The sequence below is a fragment of the Rosa chinensis genome, chromosome 1 (assembly GCF_002994745.2).
Source record: "Rosa chinensis cultivar Old Blush chromosome 1, RchiOBHm-V2, whole genome shotgun sequence".
NCBI classification, from domain to species: Eukaryota; Viridiplantae; Streptophyta; class Magnoliopsida; order Rosales; family Rosaceae; genus Rosa; species Rosa chinensis.
The window spans coordinates 66,901,659-66,920,018 of record NC_037088.1 but is presented as its reverse complement, the minus strand read 5'-3'; the positions used below and the strand labels follow the sequence as shown (position 1 = coordinate 66,920,018).

At 39.0% G+C, this 18,360-nt stretch overlaps 3 protein-coding genes across 3 annotated transcripts; 1 reads left to right on the top strand and 2 right to left on the bottom strand.

The window, feature by feature from the left end:
- Positions 1-3,621: 3,621 nt before the first annotated feature.
- On the bottom strand, positions 3,622-5,485 carry LOC112198133 (protein PLASTID TRANSCRIPTIONALLY ACTIVE 7). Its single transcript, XM_024339199.2, has 4 exons — positions 5,391-5,485; positions 5,242-5,304; positions 5,075-5,134; positions 3,622-4,108 (listed from the first exon to the last, which is right to left on the bottom strand). Exons 1-4 carry the CDS (start codon positions 5,424-5,426, stop codon positions 3,773-3,775), a joined length of 495 nt encoding a protein of 164 aa, XP_024194967.1. The 5' UTR covers positions 5,427-5,485; the 3' UTR covers positions 3,622-3,772.
- A 2,149-nt stretch (positions 5,486-7,634) lies between these two features.
- On the top strand, positions 7,635-12,094 carry LOC112183820 (RNA-binding KH domain-containing protein RCF3). Its single transcript, XM_024322154.2, has 8 exons — positions 7,635-8,688; positions 9,238-9,717; positions 9,941-10,189; positions 10,716-10,940; positions 11,115-11,194; positions 11,330-11,438; positions 11,536-11,662; positions 11,778-12,094. The coding sequence occupies exons 1-8, from the start codon at positions 7,981-7,983 to the stop codon at positions 11,795-11,797; spliced, it is 1,998 nt and encodes a 665-aa protein (XP_024177922.1). The 5' UTR covers positions 7,635-7,980; the 3' UTR covers positions 11,798-12,094.
- Positions 12,095-13,648: 1,554 nt separating this feature from the next.
- Positions 13,649-14,893, bottom strand: LOC121049970. The gene is made up of 2 exons (XM_040508472.1): positions 14,646-14,893; positions 13,649-13,914 (listed from the first exon to the last, which is right to left on the bottom strand). Exons 1-2 carry the CDS (start codon positions 14,842-14,844, stop codon positions 13,649-13,651), a joined length of 465 nt encoding a protein of 154 aa, XP_040364406.1. The 5' UTR covers positions 14,845-14,893.
- Between the last annotated feature and the right edge of the window lie 3,467 nt (positions 14,894-18,360).

The window sequence follows — 18,360 nt, the reverse complement described above, 5'->3', positions numbered from 1 at the left end:
AACTACTATTACCGTGTGCTACTCTTCAGTAAGTTACTCTTATTGGAGAGAAAAAAAAAACAATTATTGTAGAGTTGAGTATTGAAGATTTTGAAAATCAAGGAACTATATCACGTTTATCTTATATATATCTTAAATGTATGATATTGAAGAGAAAAAAACAATTATTGGAGAGTTAAATACGTGATAATTATTATACCTTATATCTTATTTATATGATAGTATCTTAATATCTTAAATTACCAAAATAAAAGATCGAGAAGATTAACATATATCACCCACAATTAGGATTCGGATTGTAATGAGGAGTAAATTTTGTTTTTTTCCTATTGCGTACAAATTATAGATACATCAGACTATCAGAGAAAGAAGAGAAAAAGCATTCAAACTGTTTGAACTTGTATCTTTCGAGAGTATTGCAAATTCGAAAGTCATGTTTGGCACTTTGGCATATGGAAGAAGAAGAAGAAGAAGGAGAATGAGATATCAGTATTAGAGAGTGCAAACGTTGACAAGATATTTCGACGTTCAAATCAGCCGCGCACTGTGAGATTCACGATTAAACTGATGAGCGCGCCGACGATATTTTTCATTTCCAAACTTTCACAGTTGGGTGAGAAAGATTAGCTAGGACTAGTTTGAAATCTTATTGTTCTATAAATCGATGTCTCCTAACCTTTTGCTTGATTTATTTCTTAGAAAGACATGTTTGGCAAATGGAAGAAGACGAAGAAGCTGGCCAAGATGCGAGTAGTAATGCCGCTTGGTGACCAGTTGCCACCTCCACAAAACAGCGACGGCTATGAAATAATCCAGCTTGAAGTCCGACGATATGTTCCAATTTCAGACATTGACACGGTGCGAGATAAGGAGTAGTTTGAAATCTAATTGTTGTATATATAAATCAATGTCTCCCTAACCTCTTTGTTGTTGTTTTATTTATTATATATGTTTCTCCAATTGTAGTATATACCACCTAACCTCTTCTTTCTTTCTTTTTTCTCCTTAGTCTTGCCCTACAAGAATTTGAAGATAGAAGGACCAAGAACGGGCACGGTGGCACGAGCCAGGAAGGTTAGGAAGACCATTCGCAGGCTGCTGGATTAATTACCTAATGGCACCTCCTCCTTGTGTTCGTCAGACGAAGATGCATGGTGACAGATCAATAGGAAGACTAGTAGCCTTTAAGTGATTATGTTATTATTTGATACAAGTTTCAGACATATATGGATATATTTTTTTTGGCCAACTTACTGGTTCCGATCGAATAAGTTTTAATGCTTTGAAAGATACCTTGACTCATATACTAGCTAATTTTACTATACTTCTCTACAGTTCAGCTACAATTATATTTGTAGGTTGTTGATTTATTAGAGAGCTATTTTTGTTGTTGTTTTTGGTTGTGGTTGTGGTTGTGGTCTTGAATTAATGATGCCCAATTCCAATTGTATCCGCGTACGAAGAAACTCTACAAGACTGTGGGCTTAACAAAAGCCATTAGCCACCACTAGTGCTACAGGAACTGAGTTGAACCGGTGAAATACAACATGAACAAAATAAATTGTACATCTAATCAAGTTAATCACAGGGCTTATGGTGTATGGAGTGCCTAATGTGAAGGCTGACAAAGTTGAAATTGTTCAACGGCGAGTTAACCTTATGGCCGGGGAAGGTGTCAACATTGTGGTCAGTGCTAATGCTGGAAATGATCCTTCCTACTCGTTTGATCACCTTCGGGAGGAGAACAATGAGATTGGAACAACTGACGCTAGGGTTTTTCGGTGGTGCTGGACTATCTGACCCAAGACTAGCTTATGATGCATCCTGAGTTTGTGAAGTAGAACACTAGAACCTAAACAGGGAGCTAGAGAAGTCATGATACACATTGTTGACTATGTAGAACAAACATAGAAAAGACCACTACATTCAACTATAAATATATCTTCATTGTATCAAACAATGCCATGATAACTTTGCTAACTTTAGTATTTCGAAACGAAAAACATACACCCTATCTCAATTCAAGCTCTAAGATGTCGAAAGGGTTGCAAATTTCTTCATCACTCACTTTCATTTTCAACCTTTGTTTTAAAGATGAGGGCAAACGGATAACATTCTTGAACCATTGCTATATGTTTCTTGCATATTAAACTTCCCATCACACAATGTCATACAAAGAGTTTGAAGTTCACAGTTTCAGCTGGGCTCTGGCTTTGCCACAATACTGATTAGATGAATAGGAATGAACTTAGAGCTGATTGATGGTGTATTTGAAGAATGATGAGGTAATCCAAGATCAACACCGAACAACTTATTACCATCGAAGGTGCTAACCTTATCATTACAGCCATCTGATATGCCCATCATCTTGCTTTCATGTTCATCTTTTTTTTAAAAAAAATTTTATTTCGTGAAGAACTGTATTCACCATTACTTTATTATTCTTTTATTATTATTATTATTATTATTATTATTATTTTATAAGAATAAAAGATTAGGCGATACTAGCTCCTCGGAGGCAGACGATGTAAGGAACTTATCCCACCCTCAAACCCGAAGGCAAAGAGTCTGCCCCACTCTGGGAACCCACCACCCGTCCCTCTATTCAATTTATTAATAATAAAGAGAAAAAATACAAAGTCCAAATAAAGAATACAAAAGTCAATGAAAGAGGAGAGAAGGGGAACTTCCCCCTCATGTACAATTCTAAAAGAAAGAAACCATGAAATTATAATTTCCAACCTAAAATATGCCAAATTTTCCCTTGCAGCTTCATGCAGTTGACCATGTAGCTAACCTTGCGCACAACTTCCTAGAAATATAAGCCTCTGACAAGGCGTGAGCAATAATAACAAACCAACAGGATCATCTCGGCAACCATAATAACTTCCTTCATCATGCCACTTGCAGTCATTAAATAAGCAACCATTTATCAAAATGAAAAACGATAATTTGGGAGTCCCAAAAAATCAGCTTGCAAGTACCTGTGAAGCTCAGCAGGAGGGCTAGCATTTGCTTTCATGTTCATCAAACATACAATAAAGGTTCAAATCAAAATTGCAGTCTTGCCCGACCTTTGCTTCAGCATTCATGACAAAAGTTCCATTGTCATTATGACCATCGTGGGATCCGACTGAACTACTGCAGAAGAAAGATGACTAGATGAACCGTAACATGCATTTATGTTCACCTATCTTCTGAAACCGGGGCAACAAGGAGAAGTACCCCTTGGATCACATGACTTTATTTTGTACATGCCACTTTCTTGATCCAGCTTAGGCTATTCTAGTGGAAGGTATAATAGAATGAAAAAAACTCATCAAGACAATACTATGGCATGTGTATTTGTTAGTAATGCTCGATTTGTCTTCTCAAAGAAGAGCTTCCCCTCCCCTCCCCTCCCCTCCCCTCTCTCCCACCCCCGATATAAGATCTCCTTTTCTGCGTGGTGGCACGAGCCAAGAAGGTTAGGAAAACCATTCGCCGGCTGCTGGATTACCTAATGGCGCCTACTCCTTGTGTTCGACGTCAGAAGAAGATGGTGACAGATCATTAGGTAGACTAGTTACCTATCAGTTATTATATATGTTATGATTGGTACACCAAAGCAAAGAAATCACATGAAGAATTGTGACCTTATAGAAATTTAATGAACAATCTCATTTATGTAGTGTAACGGGTGAAGCAAAATTATTGCAGAGATAGATTTGAAACAAAAAGTATTACAAAAGAATACCATCTAGATTAACATTACAACTTGAAAAACACAAAATCAAGTATAAAATTCTTTCAACCACGACGGCCCTGGTTTGAAGGGGTCAGATTCTTCATATGCCTCAGGTCTATAAAACCCAGCATCATTCACACGGTTACTTAGCACCTGAAGGATGGCTTTCTTCTTACCGCCATACTCATCTCGGTTGTTCTCAACATACTCATTGGCCTCGGCCGCAATTTCATTCACAAAATCAAACCGGTTGTCCTCTGAGAGTAGTAGTCTCTCGATGTCCATTCCCATGAGCTGTCCTCCATCCTTTACCTTCCGAACCTGTTCCTCCAGGAAAGGCACTCTCTCCATTTTGTATCGCAACATGTCATCCTTCTTTGTCTAAAGCATGGAAAATGTGCACATGTTCAGTCAATGCTCAATAACACAGTATGAGAAGGTTCTGACTTGCAGGGTTACAACACAGTAATGATCACTCAAGCAAGTTTCCTTTCCAGATCTCAACCTAAATTTTCTTTTCAAATTGGTAACAATATGATATTAGACTGCGTAGCTAGTAGCTGAAATTTATCACTAGTCACAGAATTTCTGGGAAAAAGGGAAATTTGCATATAAAATACTCTCCAGTTCTACACACTACGATCCATACGAAAGAAACCCAAACTTTTATTATTAGAAATCATGTTTTGCCACTAGAAACCAACCAAACAATAGAATCATCGACTTAACTTACAATACTTGACTCTCAAATATTCTCACCTCCAATCCAACCCCTTACTGTAACAGACTAAGAGCCTACTTATGCTCAAGCACCATCAACCAAATCTATACTGTAATTTAAATTGCTCAAAGCTTGTGTTCTAAACCCCATCCTTTAATTCTTAAAAGTCAAAAGTTATGTACTTCCAAATTTATTATGTTTCTCTTACACTAGACACTCAACCAAGTTCACCTTCCCACATTTCAATCCAAATCCTCTTTTTGGATCGAAATCAACATGAAAAGTCCAGACTGTATAAGACTACATGCCTGGTAGCAGCCACTGAACTTGTCACGAGTCAAAGAATCCCATCTCAAGATGTCACCACATCCAGTTACACACAGCTCAACTCAATATGAGAAAAACCTCACTTCTTCATGTCTTGCCATTAAAAACAAACCAAAACAATACAGACATTGATTCATGACCCTAATGACACCACCCTATCTATCTCTTAAACTCTTAAGCACCACAAACAATTCCACTACATTTTTTTTTTTCAAACCCCATTATTACTTCCCAGAATTCACTTCCATCATAACATAAGCATCAGATAGATCAATCAATTACGGTTTTTCAAACAGTACCAGTTTCCTTCGACGCCAGACACTCCGACCTTTCCCTTTCCTTTGCTCCCCTGAAATCACCTGTTTCGAACCAAACACCAAAACAAAATCAAATGCCTTGACGAACAAAACATATACTCAAGTAAAAAGAAAACAACCCAGAAAAAGAATGCGAACATATATCTCACCTGCGTTCTGAAACAGCAGTTGGAAGAAGCCACTGTGTTTTCCACTCTCAGTTGCACCCCCCTCTGAAACAATGAAATGAAACAAGTTTAGAATCGAAATTTCACTTGGGTTTGAATTACAGAGCGAGAGAGAGAGAGAGAGAGATTACAAGGGAAGAAGATGAGAGAGAGAAGGAGGAAGCCATGGCTGACCAGCTGGTCTGTGTTATCTCCAGAGTTGATGTTAATTTTAGTTTCTTACAAGCTGTTGGGTAAATGTCCGAAAAAGAAAATTTATTTACAGGAATGCCATCGGGTTCGGTGAAGGATCCGAACTGGAGTAATTGGGACGGTGTTACGGGGCGAGTTGGGCGGGTTGTGAGGTGAAAACGGAGCTTAAGGAGATAAATAGATTTCCGTGGTTGAGGAATGTGTTCGATTTTTGTCCAATATGACATGTTTGGTCAGTTTGATGCTATGAAAGTTATTACTCGAAAAGGAATGATGGAGAATCGAGTAATTACTCTTCTCAATCTATTTAATTATTGAGAACGTATGAGTTAGTCAATCTAAATACTTGTTTCCTGCATCAACTAAATATTTTCTTAATTTTTTTGTCATCGTTCTATTTGTATTTTTCCTCGTGTAGCAATTTTCTTTAAGTAATGGGTATGCGTCTACATCTACCGCTACCTAATTATCATCAAACCTCATAAACTGAAATTATGTCACTTTTATCATATTTATTCTAAATAAGTAAATATATCATAAATAAGTAAACATATCGTTAATCTAACAATGCTAGCCATTTTTGAGTTAAACTTTTGTCAAAATAGTTAAAATGTCATTTGGGCTAGCCACGTTATAGATCAATGCTCTCTATTTTAACTAATTTTAAGTTTATATTATTTTTCAAATGAAGATTAAATAGTTTAAATGTATTTATAAATTACATAAAATAACCCAAAAAGAATGTTTTAAATTATAGAGAGCTTCATCTCGCTCTCTATATTTATGAGTGAGATAGTTAAAAGTTATAATGGAGAGTCACTTAATAGTCTGGTGCAATTACTAAAATATATAAAAAGCTAAACATGCTCTTCAAAATAGCTAAGAAGCCAAAATAGAGAGTCTGCTAAACATGCTCTACATCTCTATTGATCAAAAGGAGTCAAGTAGAAAAATTCAAGTTAGAGGTCACATACAACATTTGTATTATTTTATTATTAAGATATATCTAAGAGCTTAATTTCTAATGGTGAAAAATATATATGCTACATACATATATTTCAACTTGTAGTTCAAATCTCTCATCTAACTGCATAATTTTGTATAATACAAAATTTTATAAGGGAGACTTTTAGAATTATAGTAAACGCAATGGATGGTTTCAGATGATTTATGTTATCACTTGTGCAAGTATGGTTATATGGATCTAAAGGCGTTGAATGCCACAAAGAGTATCAATAGGGACTATCTTATTCTGCAAATATGATTTTGTTATTAACCTGAAATAGTTATTAATTAATTATTTGAAATCGGTGAGTTAACCAATAAACCAAAATATCATTTATTAAGAAAGTTTCATGTAATTAGTACACATCAAGTATATTACACTCACTAATGATGTGATGATCATTTCTGTTATGGTATGGTTGGATGGAATTCAAATATGGGTACAAATTAGACGCGCGTGACTTGATTCGAGCTTAGTTTGCCGTTAAATGTCTTAAATACACATTTAAACAACTTAATTAGATTGTCTAAATACTTATGGTTTGTTCTACATTAGATTTTCAATTTAACTTTTTGTAGGTTATGTTATGCTCATGTGGCTGTTCATAATGTCCCTATTAACTGTTGTAATCATTGTCCATGAATTCAATATAGGTCATATTTTTACTCAAAAAAGAAGAAGAAAGGTTGTCAAAACCAAATGCAAAAGTTACAAGTAAGGTTTTTGGAATCTCTAGCAAAAAGCAAAAACAAAAATATATTTCAAAAGTCTGTTTGTTTTTCTTTTATTTTTTCAATACAAAAGTTGCGAGTTAGGTTTTCAAAATAAAAAAAAAAAAAAAAAATTCAAAAGTCATTTCACTGACCACTTTTATCACGAGAAAAGAGTCTTTTAATTTTAATCCCGAAAGCTCTAGAAACGTGTTCGATACGACTTCACTAAAGGAAACAAATCAAAACCACTCCACCGCAGCACCCCAAGCCACACTCACACGTCGATCACTTTGGTCAAAATTCTTACACAATGGAAGTAATGAAATTTCCTTTACCTCACAACTTTTCCACTACATCATCCCAATTTCCCAACAGGTTAACCCCAATCCGACGTCGTTTGGCCCCCATTTTCTTCAGAAAAAAAAAAAACTATAATATTTACCTCACAGACACCACAGTGTTGGAGAAAGTAAACTAAATAGAACCAGAGAGACTGTTAAATCTGGCAAGAGCAAGCTCACACCTCACACTCTTCTGCTGAAAACCTCCTCCCTCATCTTCATCAATTTCTAGGGTTTCAATTTTTTTTTGAGAAATAAATTGATTTTTTTTCCCCTGCACGATTCCCGAGAACTGTGAAAACCTAGAACAAGAAGAAGAATAAGAAGAAGAAGAGGACTGAGAGGACTTTATAGTGAGACTTAGACCCGTTCCCTTTTTCACTTCAAATTTGAACAATCGGAACCGGAACTTGTATTGGAACACCGGCAATGGTTGAGATTGGACAGTGTTGAAAACCCTAGAGAGACTATGGAGAGGTCTAGATCGAAGAGATCGTACTACTATGAACAGCAGCAACACCAGGACTATGATACGGAGACCGTCGGCCGGACGAGGCCGAGGTACAACCACCACTACGCCAACTGCAACAACAGCCACCGCCACCGCGGAAGCGGCGGCGGAGGAGGTAGGGCGGCGAAGGCGCAGCAGCAGCAGCAGCAGGAGACGGCGTCGGTGACGGTGACGACGACGTATCGGATACTGTGCCACGATATGAAGGCCGGAGGGGTGATTGGGAAGTCCGGCAGCATTATCAAGTCGATCCGGCAGCACACCGGCGCGTGGATCAACGTGCACGAGCTGGTTCCCGGAGACGAGGAGCGGATTATCGAGATTTCGGACACGCGGCGGCGGGACCCGGAGGGAAGGATCCCGGCGTTCTCTCCGGCGCAGGAGGCTCTGTTTCTGATCCACGAGCGGATTCTGGAGAGTGAGGTCGGCGGCGCCGATGAGGAGGATGAGTACGGCGGCGGCGGCGGTGGAGGTGGTAGAGGAGGTGGTGGTGGGACACGTGTCGCGACGAGGCTTGTGGTGTCGAGAATGCATGTGGGGAGTTTGCTGGGGAAAGGAGGGAAGATAATAGAGCAAATGAGGATGGAGACAAAGACCCAGATTAGGGTTTTGCCAAGGGATCATAATCTGCCTCGCTGTGTTTCAATGTCTGAGGAGATTGTTCAGGTTTTCGGAACTTTCAGCTTTAACCTGAATCTGTGATTATTACATTGGCATTGAGCTTTCTCAGTTGCAGTTGCATTGATTTAGTTACTGGTTTGCTTTGGACTAATGAACTGCTAAATATAGACTGAACTGGACTTAACCCTCATTCTGATACTTAATAAACCGAAAATAAGGACAATGATCAGCGGCTTAATGGTGATGAACTGGTTATATGATAGCGTATGACTAATTTTGATGTTCATGTAGTTTGTTTAGGGGTTACGGACGTATATATTGGTAGTGCTTTTGGCCATTTTGCAGCGTTTAGTTGCATCATCTCGGGTACCTTGATCTTGGTTGTATTGAATGTTTGTAGTCACTGCATTATTGGATAGACACCAAGTGTGCAGGGGTATAATGCAATGACTGGTTTATGCTATTCTTTAACTTAGTGTACTGGGAGGATGTGTCGATACATTGGCTAGTGGTTTCTATGAAGTTTTTATTTTCGCATTTAACAAAATGATTTGAAGATACCATCAGTCATATGATATTGGATTTCTGCTGCAGGTAGTAGGCGATCCGAATAATGTAAAGTCTGCTGTGGAAATTATTTCATCTCGCTTGAGGGAGAGTCAGCACCGTGACCGCAATAATTTCCATGGACGAGCACATTCACCAGAACGGTTCTTTCCTCCTGATGATGATTATATTCCTCATATGAACAATGCAGGACGTAAGTCATCCATGGATGGGGCTGGTTTTGGATCAAGATTATCTGGCCCCAATACGAGGAACAACAACTATGGCTCCCGTTCATCTGGTTATATGATGGAACCAGGGTCTGCTCCAATGGATGATAATGTACAGCCCTTTTACGGAGAAGACCTTGTGTTTCGAATGCTTTGCCCAATTGATAAAGTTGATCTTGTAGTTGGAGAGTCTGATGGAATTATAGAATTGCTTCAAAATGAAATTGGTGTGGATGTCAGGGCTACTGACCGTGTGGCCGGAGCAGATGAACAGATAATCATCATTTCTTCTGAGGAGGTACTTCACAATTTTCTGTTGTTAACTGAATACGTATAATATTCAAATCAAGATGCATTTTCTTCTGGCTGTTGTTTAAGTATGAAGTGGCAATACTGCCTCATTGCTTATGGCTCTTATATATGGTCTGGAAATGTATCCGATTAATTGTAATGATCTGCATTTTTTTTATCTTTTTTCCTGGTAACACTTGACCAACTTTTGTTTTCTTGTCTGTTAATAGGGTCCTGATGATGAGCTGTTTCCAGCTCAGGAAGCTTTGCTGCACATCCAAACTCGCATTGTCGATCTTATACCAGACAGAGACAACATTATAACTACTAGGTTGCTTGTTTCGTCAAGTGATATTGGATGCTTAGAGGGAAGAGATGGGTCTTTATCAGACATGAGGCGACTTACTGGCGCAAATATACAAATTCTGCCCAGAGAAGAACTTCCTCTTTGTGTATCAGGGAATGATATGCTTTTACAGGTCTGTCATTCAGCCTGCTAATTTCGTTAAAATCCCTGGTTTGTTAATCACATGTCGTTTCCTTTATCTGGGAGACTTGCTTTGTGGACTTTTTCATTGGCTGAATAAGTTCAAAATGGACTTTAAAAGAAAAGCTGAACTTTTAATTTTTGAATTGTCATGCAATATAATGGCACTTATGTTAGTTATAAAGTGAAGATTGGAATTTATTAATGAAGTGGAGCTTGTATCTCATTTATGGATGATTCTGGACTGTTCAAAATGAACAACATGCTGGAAGAGATAAAATGTCACTCATCCAATTACTATTGTTTAATTAGAATATCTTGTGAATGCTTCTTTTCCCTGTATCTGTGTGTGAATATGGCATCTATATTTTACTGTTTTTTATCAGATGAGTTGTTTCTATAAAAGATAAGGGGTCCAATAACCTAAAAGCCAAGGTTAATACAGGCTTGAGCTTCTTGGTAACAGGATCAGTCAAACTTAAAGGCGATTCTTAGTTTTTCCTTCATGTCATTTACAGATAGTAGGGGAAATAAAAGCAGCTCGAGATGCTCTAGTTGAGGTGACATCAAGACTAAGGAGTCACTTATACAGGGAGTTGTTTCAAAAGGATACCATGCCACTTTCTGCGCCTGGCCCTGCAAGCAGTGCTCTAGATTACATAAATCCTGTTCGTGAAGCTCGTACCGGAAATGGTCCTTCTATAGTTACCTATCAGAATGTGCAAACTGCACAGCCATCAAAGGTTTGCTTTTATATCTTGGCATGCTTTTATATTCATGGTTCTGTCAACTTTTCAGTTTTCTTCTCTCTCCTTAGAGTTTAGCTGATTTTATGAGGGCGTCAGAAGTTATGGTTTTTAAGTGTTCCGTACTGTCTCCATTTTTTGTGTTTTAAGATTTTAGAACTCATGTGGTAGGACTCTGGAGTGGTTGTTAGTGAAGCAGTAAAGCAGAATGAAAGTGAACGACGTGAAGATGTTCCGACTGGGATGAATAGGTATCACATTTGTCTTGAGTTCACTTTATTTGTGATCTGTAGATCAAAGTATCTACATATTGTCCCTCTTTTCTCTTTGGTTTTGCTGTCTATGAATATCTACCTTATTGATGCTTTCTGTACTTCTTCCAATAGAATACCTGTGACACTTGTCACTCGGAGTATACTTGAAGTTGTCATACCCGAGAAGGCTGTTTCAAAGCTCATAACAAAATCGAAAAACATGCTTGCTCAAATTAGCGAGGTCAGCCTAATGAACTCTTTATTCTGAAGGTTGCTTTTATTAAATTTCAATTTTAGCTCTGCTAATTGTCTTTTGAATTGTCTCTTGAGTGGAACAGTTATCAGGAGCCAGGGTAACCCTGGTAGATGAGAGTCCAGAGGTAACCCAAAAGATCATTCAAATTTCAGGTACTCCAGAGCAGACTGAGAGGGCTCAGAGCTTGCTCCAGGGTTTTATTTTAAGCAGTAAGTCTGTCTCTCTCTGTCTCTTAAGTGCTTGTTGTATGCACCTATTGGTATAGTGTTGTACTTCACTGGTTCCCTACAATTCAATTCTTAAGCTTCCTTTGTCATTCATCAGCACAAGAAGACGACCCTTGAACGCACGGGAGCAACATGGTTACCAAATTTTGAGCTCTGCCTACTGCGGTATTGCTGCTGTCAAGACCGTTTCAAGACGTTTATACTGCAAGGCAGGGAGTTTTTTGCTCCAGTTTAGGCACATATAGGCTTCTGTATTACTGTACCTCTGTAAATGTGATATCTGAACGCGTTTTAGCTTTAGTCCCCTGCCATGTTTCAGTTTTCCTGTATGAACCCAGTAACAGTTGTGTATCACATTTTGTATCGACAACCGATGATTGCTATTCTGTTTGTTCCACAAGATGATGCTATTGATGTGCAAGCGTCTACAAGGGCTCCACTTTATGTATGTTGCTGCTGGAACTAGTGAAGAAAAAGCTACAGTGCCTACGTACAGTCCCATCACAATAATAGCGGTGTAATTGGAGCTTTACCTTATATGTGACAACCAATTCAGGAAAGTGCCTTCTACCAATCTTGCTGAAAATTGGTCCATTCTACAAGGTCAATTTCAATGGACCATTGTATAAGAGCATCTCCCATGGGAGGCTAAAAACCTATTTATGGCCTTCACCCCCCTCCCACCTTAGGCTATATCCCAAATGCCAAGAAAAAAATTTGGCCTTCTCAAATATGCTAGGCCAAATTTGGGCTGAGAATTGGTAAGCCAAATGTGGGACCCGCTGCCTTTTTTTTTTTTTTTCATTAATAACATGAATTTTACATTTAAGAAAATTCATTTTTCCTATATACATGGGTTATTTATAATGTTACTAAATATTAAAATTACATCATTGTAAATATCTTGTTGAGATCTTCAATATGAGCCCAATATTTGATATGTTTAGAATTTTAAAATAAATGTGTAACCATTAATTTTTATGATATACTTATTTTCATTTAACTAAATCGACTAGTTTTATTGATAGGCTCGTCAAAACCATACTCGGAAATATATTCTAAGCCGTTAGATGTAATGATATTTGATTTTGGCCTACAGAATTTGGCCTACGGTGGCAGCACTGTTTTTTGTTGGTAGGCTAAAAAAGCATATTAAAGGGAATATTATGTTTTTGGTAGGCTAAAACCATTTAGCCAAATCATGGGAGATGCTCTAAGGGCAAACCAACAAGTTCAAGTACAAATTGCTATCAGTGTCAATGAAGAACGAAGTGACAGGTGATTACGTTTTGAGATTTTGCATATGAGTGCACAAGTAACTTAAATTGCTGAACTTTGAATTTCTTCAACTTTGAAATCTCATTTCCGTTAAAAGCCTATAGCATATCCAATTTTAGAAGTATGCTAGACTACTTTAAACTCATAGGGAGTCACCTAGGAAGATACTGATCGACCGAGTAACCAAAAGGATCGGCCGCTAGAAAAACCGAATCCACGGCGAGTCTCGGTGTATTTTTGCCTTTGCCAATCACTCAGCTCTCAAGGATCAGTTAACAATTTCGCAGTGACCGGAGTTTATATGGCTTTGGCTTTGATTGTCTATCTTTTCCTCAAACGTGACTATATACAGGTTCTAGTCTTGGTATGTGTATAGTGTAACATTGTGTCTAAATGGTTTGCCGTTTGAGAGGCTACAGAAAAGATGGCAATTTCAAACATAGTCCACCTAAAGTCGATCAGAAAGATAGATCATTAAACAAGATAATACATTGGCACAACACATATTACATTAGATGGTGCCAGAAGACTCTCACAAGTTAAATAACCATATGTTTTTAGCCTAGTTCACAAACACAAGACTGTAACAAAGTTCCTAACATCCAGAGGACTTGGGTAGATCATAAGATAATTAACATGATGGAGGGATAAGTAGAGTAGGCTGTTAAAATACGACTCATCCACAGAACATTACTTGGTCTCGGTCTCATCACGATAATTCTCGAGAATACGGGTAAAATTCCTCTCGAACTCTTCGGTACCCTTTTTTGGGCAGTCATCAGCCCAGTGATCTCCACGCACGCCACAGCCAATGCAATGCATCCTAACAGGAAAAGATTTAATTCCACTCCTAGGGATGTAAGAACCCCATGCATATCCCTTTGGTAAAGGTTGTGAAGGATCGAATTTTGGTCCATTGTATAAGACATCCCTTGGACGAGGATTTTTCTTCGACTCTTTGCACCCAGAAAAAAAAAGTAGAAGAAGAAGGTCAAAACAGAACCCCGTGGTATTGAATGATAACCAAAGAAAGAAATACAGAAGTCATAATAATGAAATGTTGTTTTATGAGAGACGATAATGACTCAATGAGGAGCAAATCAAATCAAATGAATTCAATCAGAAACACAGGCACCATTATTTTCCCTCATCAGAGTTAAACCTATAAGAAAAAAGATATATAGATATATCAGCGGCCTCCTAAGCAAACTAGTGGTGTTGGGGATCAATGAAGTCACAAACTTAATGGTATAGAGGACATAATTCCTAACTCCGAATAATCATACACCAAAATGAGCAAACTTGATGCTATTTTCTTTACTTTTCTATTCTTCAATTCATTAATTCAAATGAAATGCTGCAAACAAATAAATCACTATAACCACTGCAAGTGGCCTAGTGGTTCTTGCCTGGTTGGGTGTGCTCTCCAACCTAGGTTCGAACCCCGAAACTGTCAAAGTGGCCAGACACGATGCTGCAATACACAGTTAGAGCATTTTACATGCGCCGAAGGGGTTTATCTTGGGCCTAGAAAACTTTTAGTTTCCCTTGACAAAGTAAAAAAAAAAACAAATAAAGCACTATTGTGTTGTATTGTATGTATTCCTCATAGAAAACACAAAACAAAAGCCTAACTTTTACCAACCTGACAAGAAATTTCAAAAACAATATAAAATCAAGAGAATACCTTCGCCAAAGGCCAACCAACTCCTTCGCATCCTTTCTTCTGGCGAGAGTTTTAGAACATCGGCATCTATCTGGCACTCGGGAAGTTCATATTCTGGTAGCTCGGGGCTGTTCGGCTTCGACTTCTTGGCTGGGTTCAGGTCCGTTGGTGAGGATGTGGGGTTCAGGCTCATGGCTGGGTTAGGGTTAGTGTTTGGCATCTCCTTCTATTTGGTTGTTACTGAGAGAGAATCGAAGGAGGACTCGCTTTTACATACAACAGGTTGTCACGTGTCATGATTTCCCTTTTGTTTGGTGTACCACAGGGTTTGTTGAAAATATGTTGCATGAGAGTTAAATGCTAATTATAGGTAGCGCATTCATGTTCATAAGAGCTTGCCGATGTTTGCTTCTCAAGTATTTTATAGCATTTTCCGTTTTCTCTATATTCATGAACGGACACTATTCTGGTTGCAGAGACTGATGCTGGTTTCAATCCATCATCATCCAAGGTACAAAATGCTATCAATTTGAGTGTTCTTGTGTGAAAATGCAATTTCGGGCTTGTATATATGTGCCTTTTGTTAAGTGAGCTGTAGCCCACTAACCTTTCCAGCCTCACATCAGCTGGATCACACATGTAGGTGTTAGGCTTTCCAGCTATGATGTTGATTTTATAATCTTATAGGAGCTCTATAAGAACATGATTGTAACTCAGTTGTAAGTGTGCTTGAATACAGAAATACATTATCAGTTTTAACATGGTATCAGAGCAGTTTTGCTCTTGAGACCGATACCCACCTCTAGAAATCTAGATTACCCATATACATTCCGCTGCCAGAAATATCAAGAGAAGAACCTTGTTTCTTCATCTTACCCATTACCCATAACCAAGCTTTTTGCTCAAAGATTGAGCAGAAGCTCATACCATAAAATACCAAGAACCAATTCTATTCTTCACTATATCCAGCACCACAAATTCTAAACCATACCTGCATCAGCTAACCACAGTACCTAGCCCAGCACTCGGGTCTCCAGCGCAGCCCTGCAAAGCCAACGCCCCCCGCGTCTGCTCAGCCCCCTGCATCACCAATCCAAGCCGCCGACCGATCCCAGCTCACCAGGCCGCGAGCTGCGCAACACAGTCCCATCATCTCGATCCGGCGGCCTTCCCACTCAACCCACACAGCCGGCCTCATCTTTCGTTAGCTCACCACCTGCAACCCAGAAAACCAGAAAAGAAGAACAGGCAGAGAAAGAAGAACAGAAGAAAGAAGAGAAAGGAGAGAGGAAAGAGGACGGTGGAGAATGGAGATGATCCAATACCACTAGGCTACAAAGAAGACAGCACGTGAAGGAAGAAAAAAAAAAAAAAAAAAAAAAAAAAAAAAAAAAAAAAACAGAAAAAGGGCCACTTGCAAGAGGCACGTGAAGGAAGAAAAAAAGGGGAAACTTTTGCCTCATTTCCCAATATTAAACTTTTCCCCACATTCCAAAAAAAAAAAAAAAAAAAAAAAAAAAAAAAAAAAAAAAAAAAAAAAAAAAAGGAGAATCTCGCAGAGGAGAATCCAGCGGAGGAGAATCTCGCAGAGGAGACTCCAGCAAAGGAGAATCCAAGAAGAAACCCACCTCTCTTGTCTTCCTCTTCGCCTTGAAAGAAAAAATAAAAGGTAAATTAGATTAGAAATTTTATCCTTGTAACGTCGAGCTTACTCGCTCAACCACATAGGTTCATCCAATTAATGTGGTGTCTAGGCTGATTGGATACGAGAAGTGCTAGCAAAGGGTCTCGTCCCCTGCTAAACAAGTGAGCTGAGCTCCGCCAAAATCGTTCCTCTACTACCTGGCCACATTAAAAGGAGTTACTGAAAGGTTGCGTGATAGGCAACACCCAAGGATCCGATTTCTCTTCTCTTTACTTAGTAAGGGTTTAACCATGGTTCTCGAGGAAGTATCTTCTGCTTCAACCCCCAAATCAGCAACTAACTCTTCTCAACATAAAGGGCGATCATCATCCAATGATCATGGTCCTATTGCTCCAGAAAAATTGGACAGCACCAATTTTATTTCCTGGTCTAAACATGCAAAGTTGAACATCACCGGCCGAGGTAAACTTGGCTACCTCACTGGCAAGAAGAAAGCACCATCTGAAGAAGATGAAGAGGGCTATGAAATTTGGGTCGAAGAAGACAGTCTTGTTCAAGCATGGCTCTTCAACTCCATGCACACGGATGTCAGAGGAAATTATGAAAGTTTGGAGACGGCTAAAGAAATTTGGGATGCTGTCAAAACTACTTTTCAGTAGCTCAGGATGATACAAGAAACTATGAGCTACAAATTGCTTCTGTTTCCACTAAACAGAATGGGGCTCCTCTTCATGACTATTACAGCAATATGAAGAAAATATGGCAGGAGCTTGACATATTGGACCCCCTCAAGCTTAAGGATGCAGACTCTATCACCTACATGGCTAATAGAGTCACTAAGCATCGTGTTTATTTCTTCTTAGCAGGGCTAGACCCTCACCTTGATGGAGTCCGGAGTCGAATCCTAAACAGCAAGCCACTGCCTTCCATAGAAGAGACTTATTCTCAAGTCAGTGCTGAGCATAATAGACTCAAAAAAATGATGTCTGATACAAAGTACGAAGGCTCTGCTATGGTTGCTCAATACCAACCACCGCATCTCCGTAGCTCCCAGCCACCTCCATCATCATCATCATCTTGGAAAGCATCCTCTCCAGGATCCATGAAATGCACTCATTGCAAATCAACCGGGCATCTGGTAGAGACTTGTTTCCACTTACATGGCTTCCCGGAATGGTGGGGGAGCACATTTCCAGAAAGGAAGCACAAGCAAAAGAAGTACAAGGGAAAGCAAGATCATTTAAGCCATCTAGCAACAACAACCCAAAGAGTTATCGATCCAAAGGCAAACCTCAAGTCTCCCTCCAAATTGCTTCCCCAGAACTGAGTTCGAGTACAACTTCTGATGAACCTCCTCACAGTGTTCACTCTGGTAACTCCACTTTTGCCTTCATGACAACTTCAGGTACACCTTGTTCTTTGCTATCGAGTAACTCTGCCTTTAATTGGAAGGATATGTGGATAATTGATTCAGGTGCAACGGACCATATGACTAATAACCCTAGCAATATTCACCATTTAACCCCAGTTCGCCGGTCTGGCGTAACTAATGCCAATGGCGATTCTTATCCCATTACTGGAGCTGGATCTGTTACTCTTACAAAATCCATTACCCTTGATACAGTGTTACTTGTTCCTTCCCTATCTCATAATCTCTTGTCTGTCAAACAGATAACGAAACAATTTTATTGTTGTGTAATTCTTTACCCGTGGTGTTGTATATTTCAGGACATCCTAACAGGGGAAATCATTGGGCGGGGTATTGAGAAGGGGGGGTTATACTACATGGAGATGACCACTGCTGGCAATCGTCGCATAAGTGAGGTGCATCATATTCAGAAAAAAACTTCCACCGATGAAGAACAGATCTGGTTATGGCATAAAAGATTGGGACATCCATCATTTGGGTATCTCCAAACTCTCTTCCCCTTACTGTTTCAGCATAATAGACCATCAGACTTTAAATGCAACACTTGCATTTTAGGCAAGAGTCATCGTGTAACCTTTCCGTTGAGCTCGAATAAAAGTATTTGCCCTTTTGATCTTGTTCACTCTGATGTCTGGGGACCTTGTCCGGCAACGCCCTCTGGA

Bases quoted from the DNA above. Each gene is read 5' to 3' on its own strand.
- LOC112198133 (XM_024339199.2), bottom strand. From the start codon at position 5,426: ATGGCTTCCTCCTTCTCTCTCTCATCTTCTTCCCTT. The intron at 5,305-5,390 runs GTAATCTCTCTC...TCATTGTTTCAG, and splicing joins CTCTCTCATCTTCTTCCCTT to AGGGGGGTGCAACTGAGAGT. The intron at 5,135-5,241 runs GTGAGATATATG...GGTTCGAAACAG, and splicing joins ACTGCTGTTTCAGAACGCAG to GTGATTTCAGGGGAGCAAAG.
- LOC112183820 (XM_024322154.2), top strand. From the start codon at position 7,981: ATGGAGAGGTCTAGATCGAAGAGATCGTACTACTATGAACAGCAGCAA. The intron at 9,718-9,940 runs GTACTTCACAAT...GTCTGTTAATAG, and splicing joins TCATCATTTCTTCTGAGGAG to GGTCCTGATGATGAGCTGTT. The intron at 11,195-11,329 runs GTATCACATTTG...TTCTTCCAATAG, and splicing joins GTTCCGACTGGGATGAATAG to AATACCTGTGACACTTGTCA.
- LOC121049970 (XM_040508472.1), bottom strand. From the start codon at position 14,844: ATGCCAAACACTAACCCTAACCCAGCCATGAGCCTGAACCCCACATCC. The intron at 13,915-14,645 runs GTATTCTCTTGA...CTGGGTGCAAAG, and splicing joins TTGGTTGGCCTTTGGCGAAG to AGTCGAAGAAAAATCCTCGT.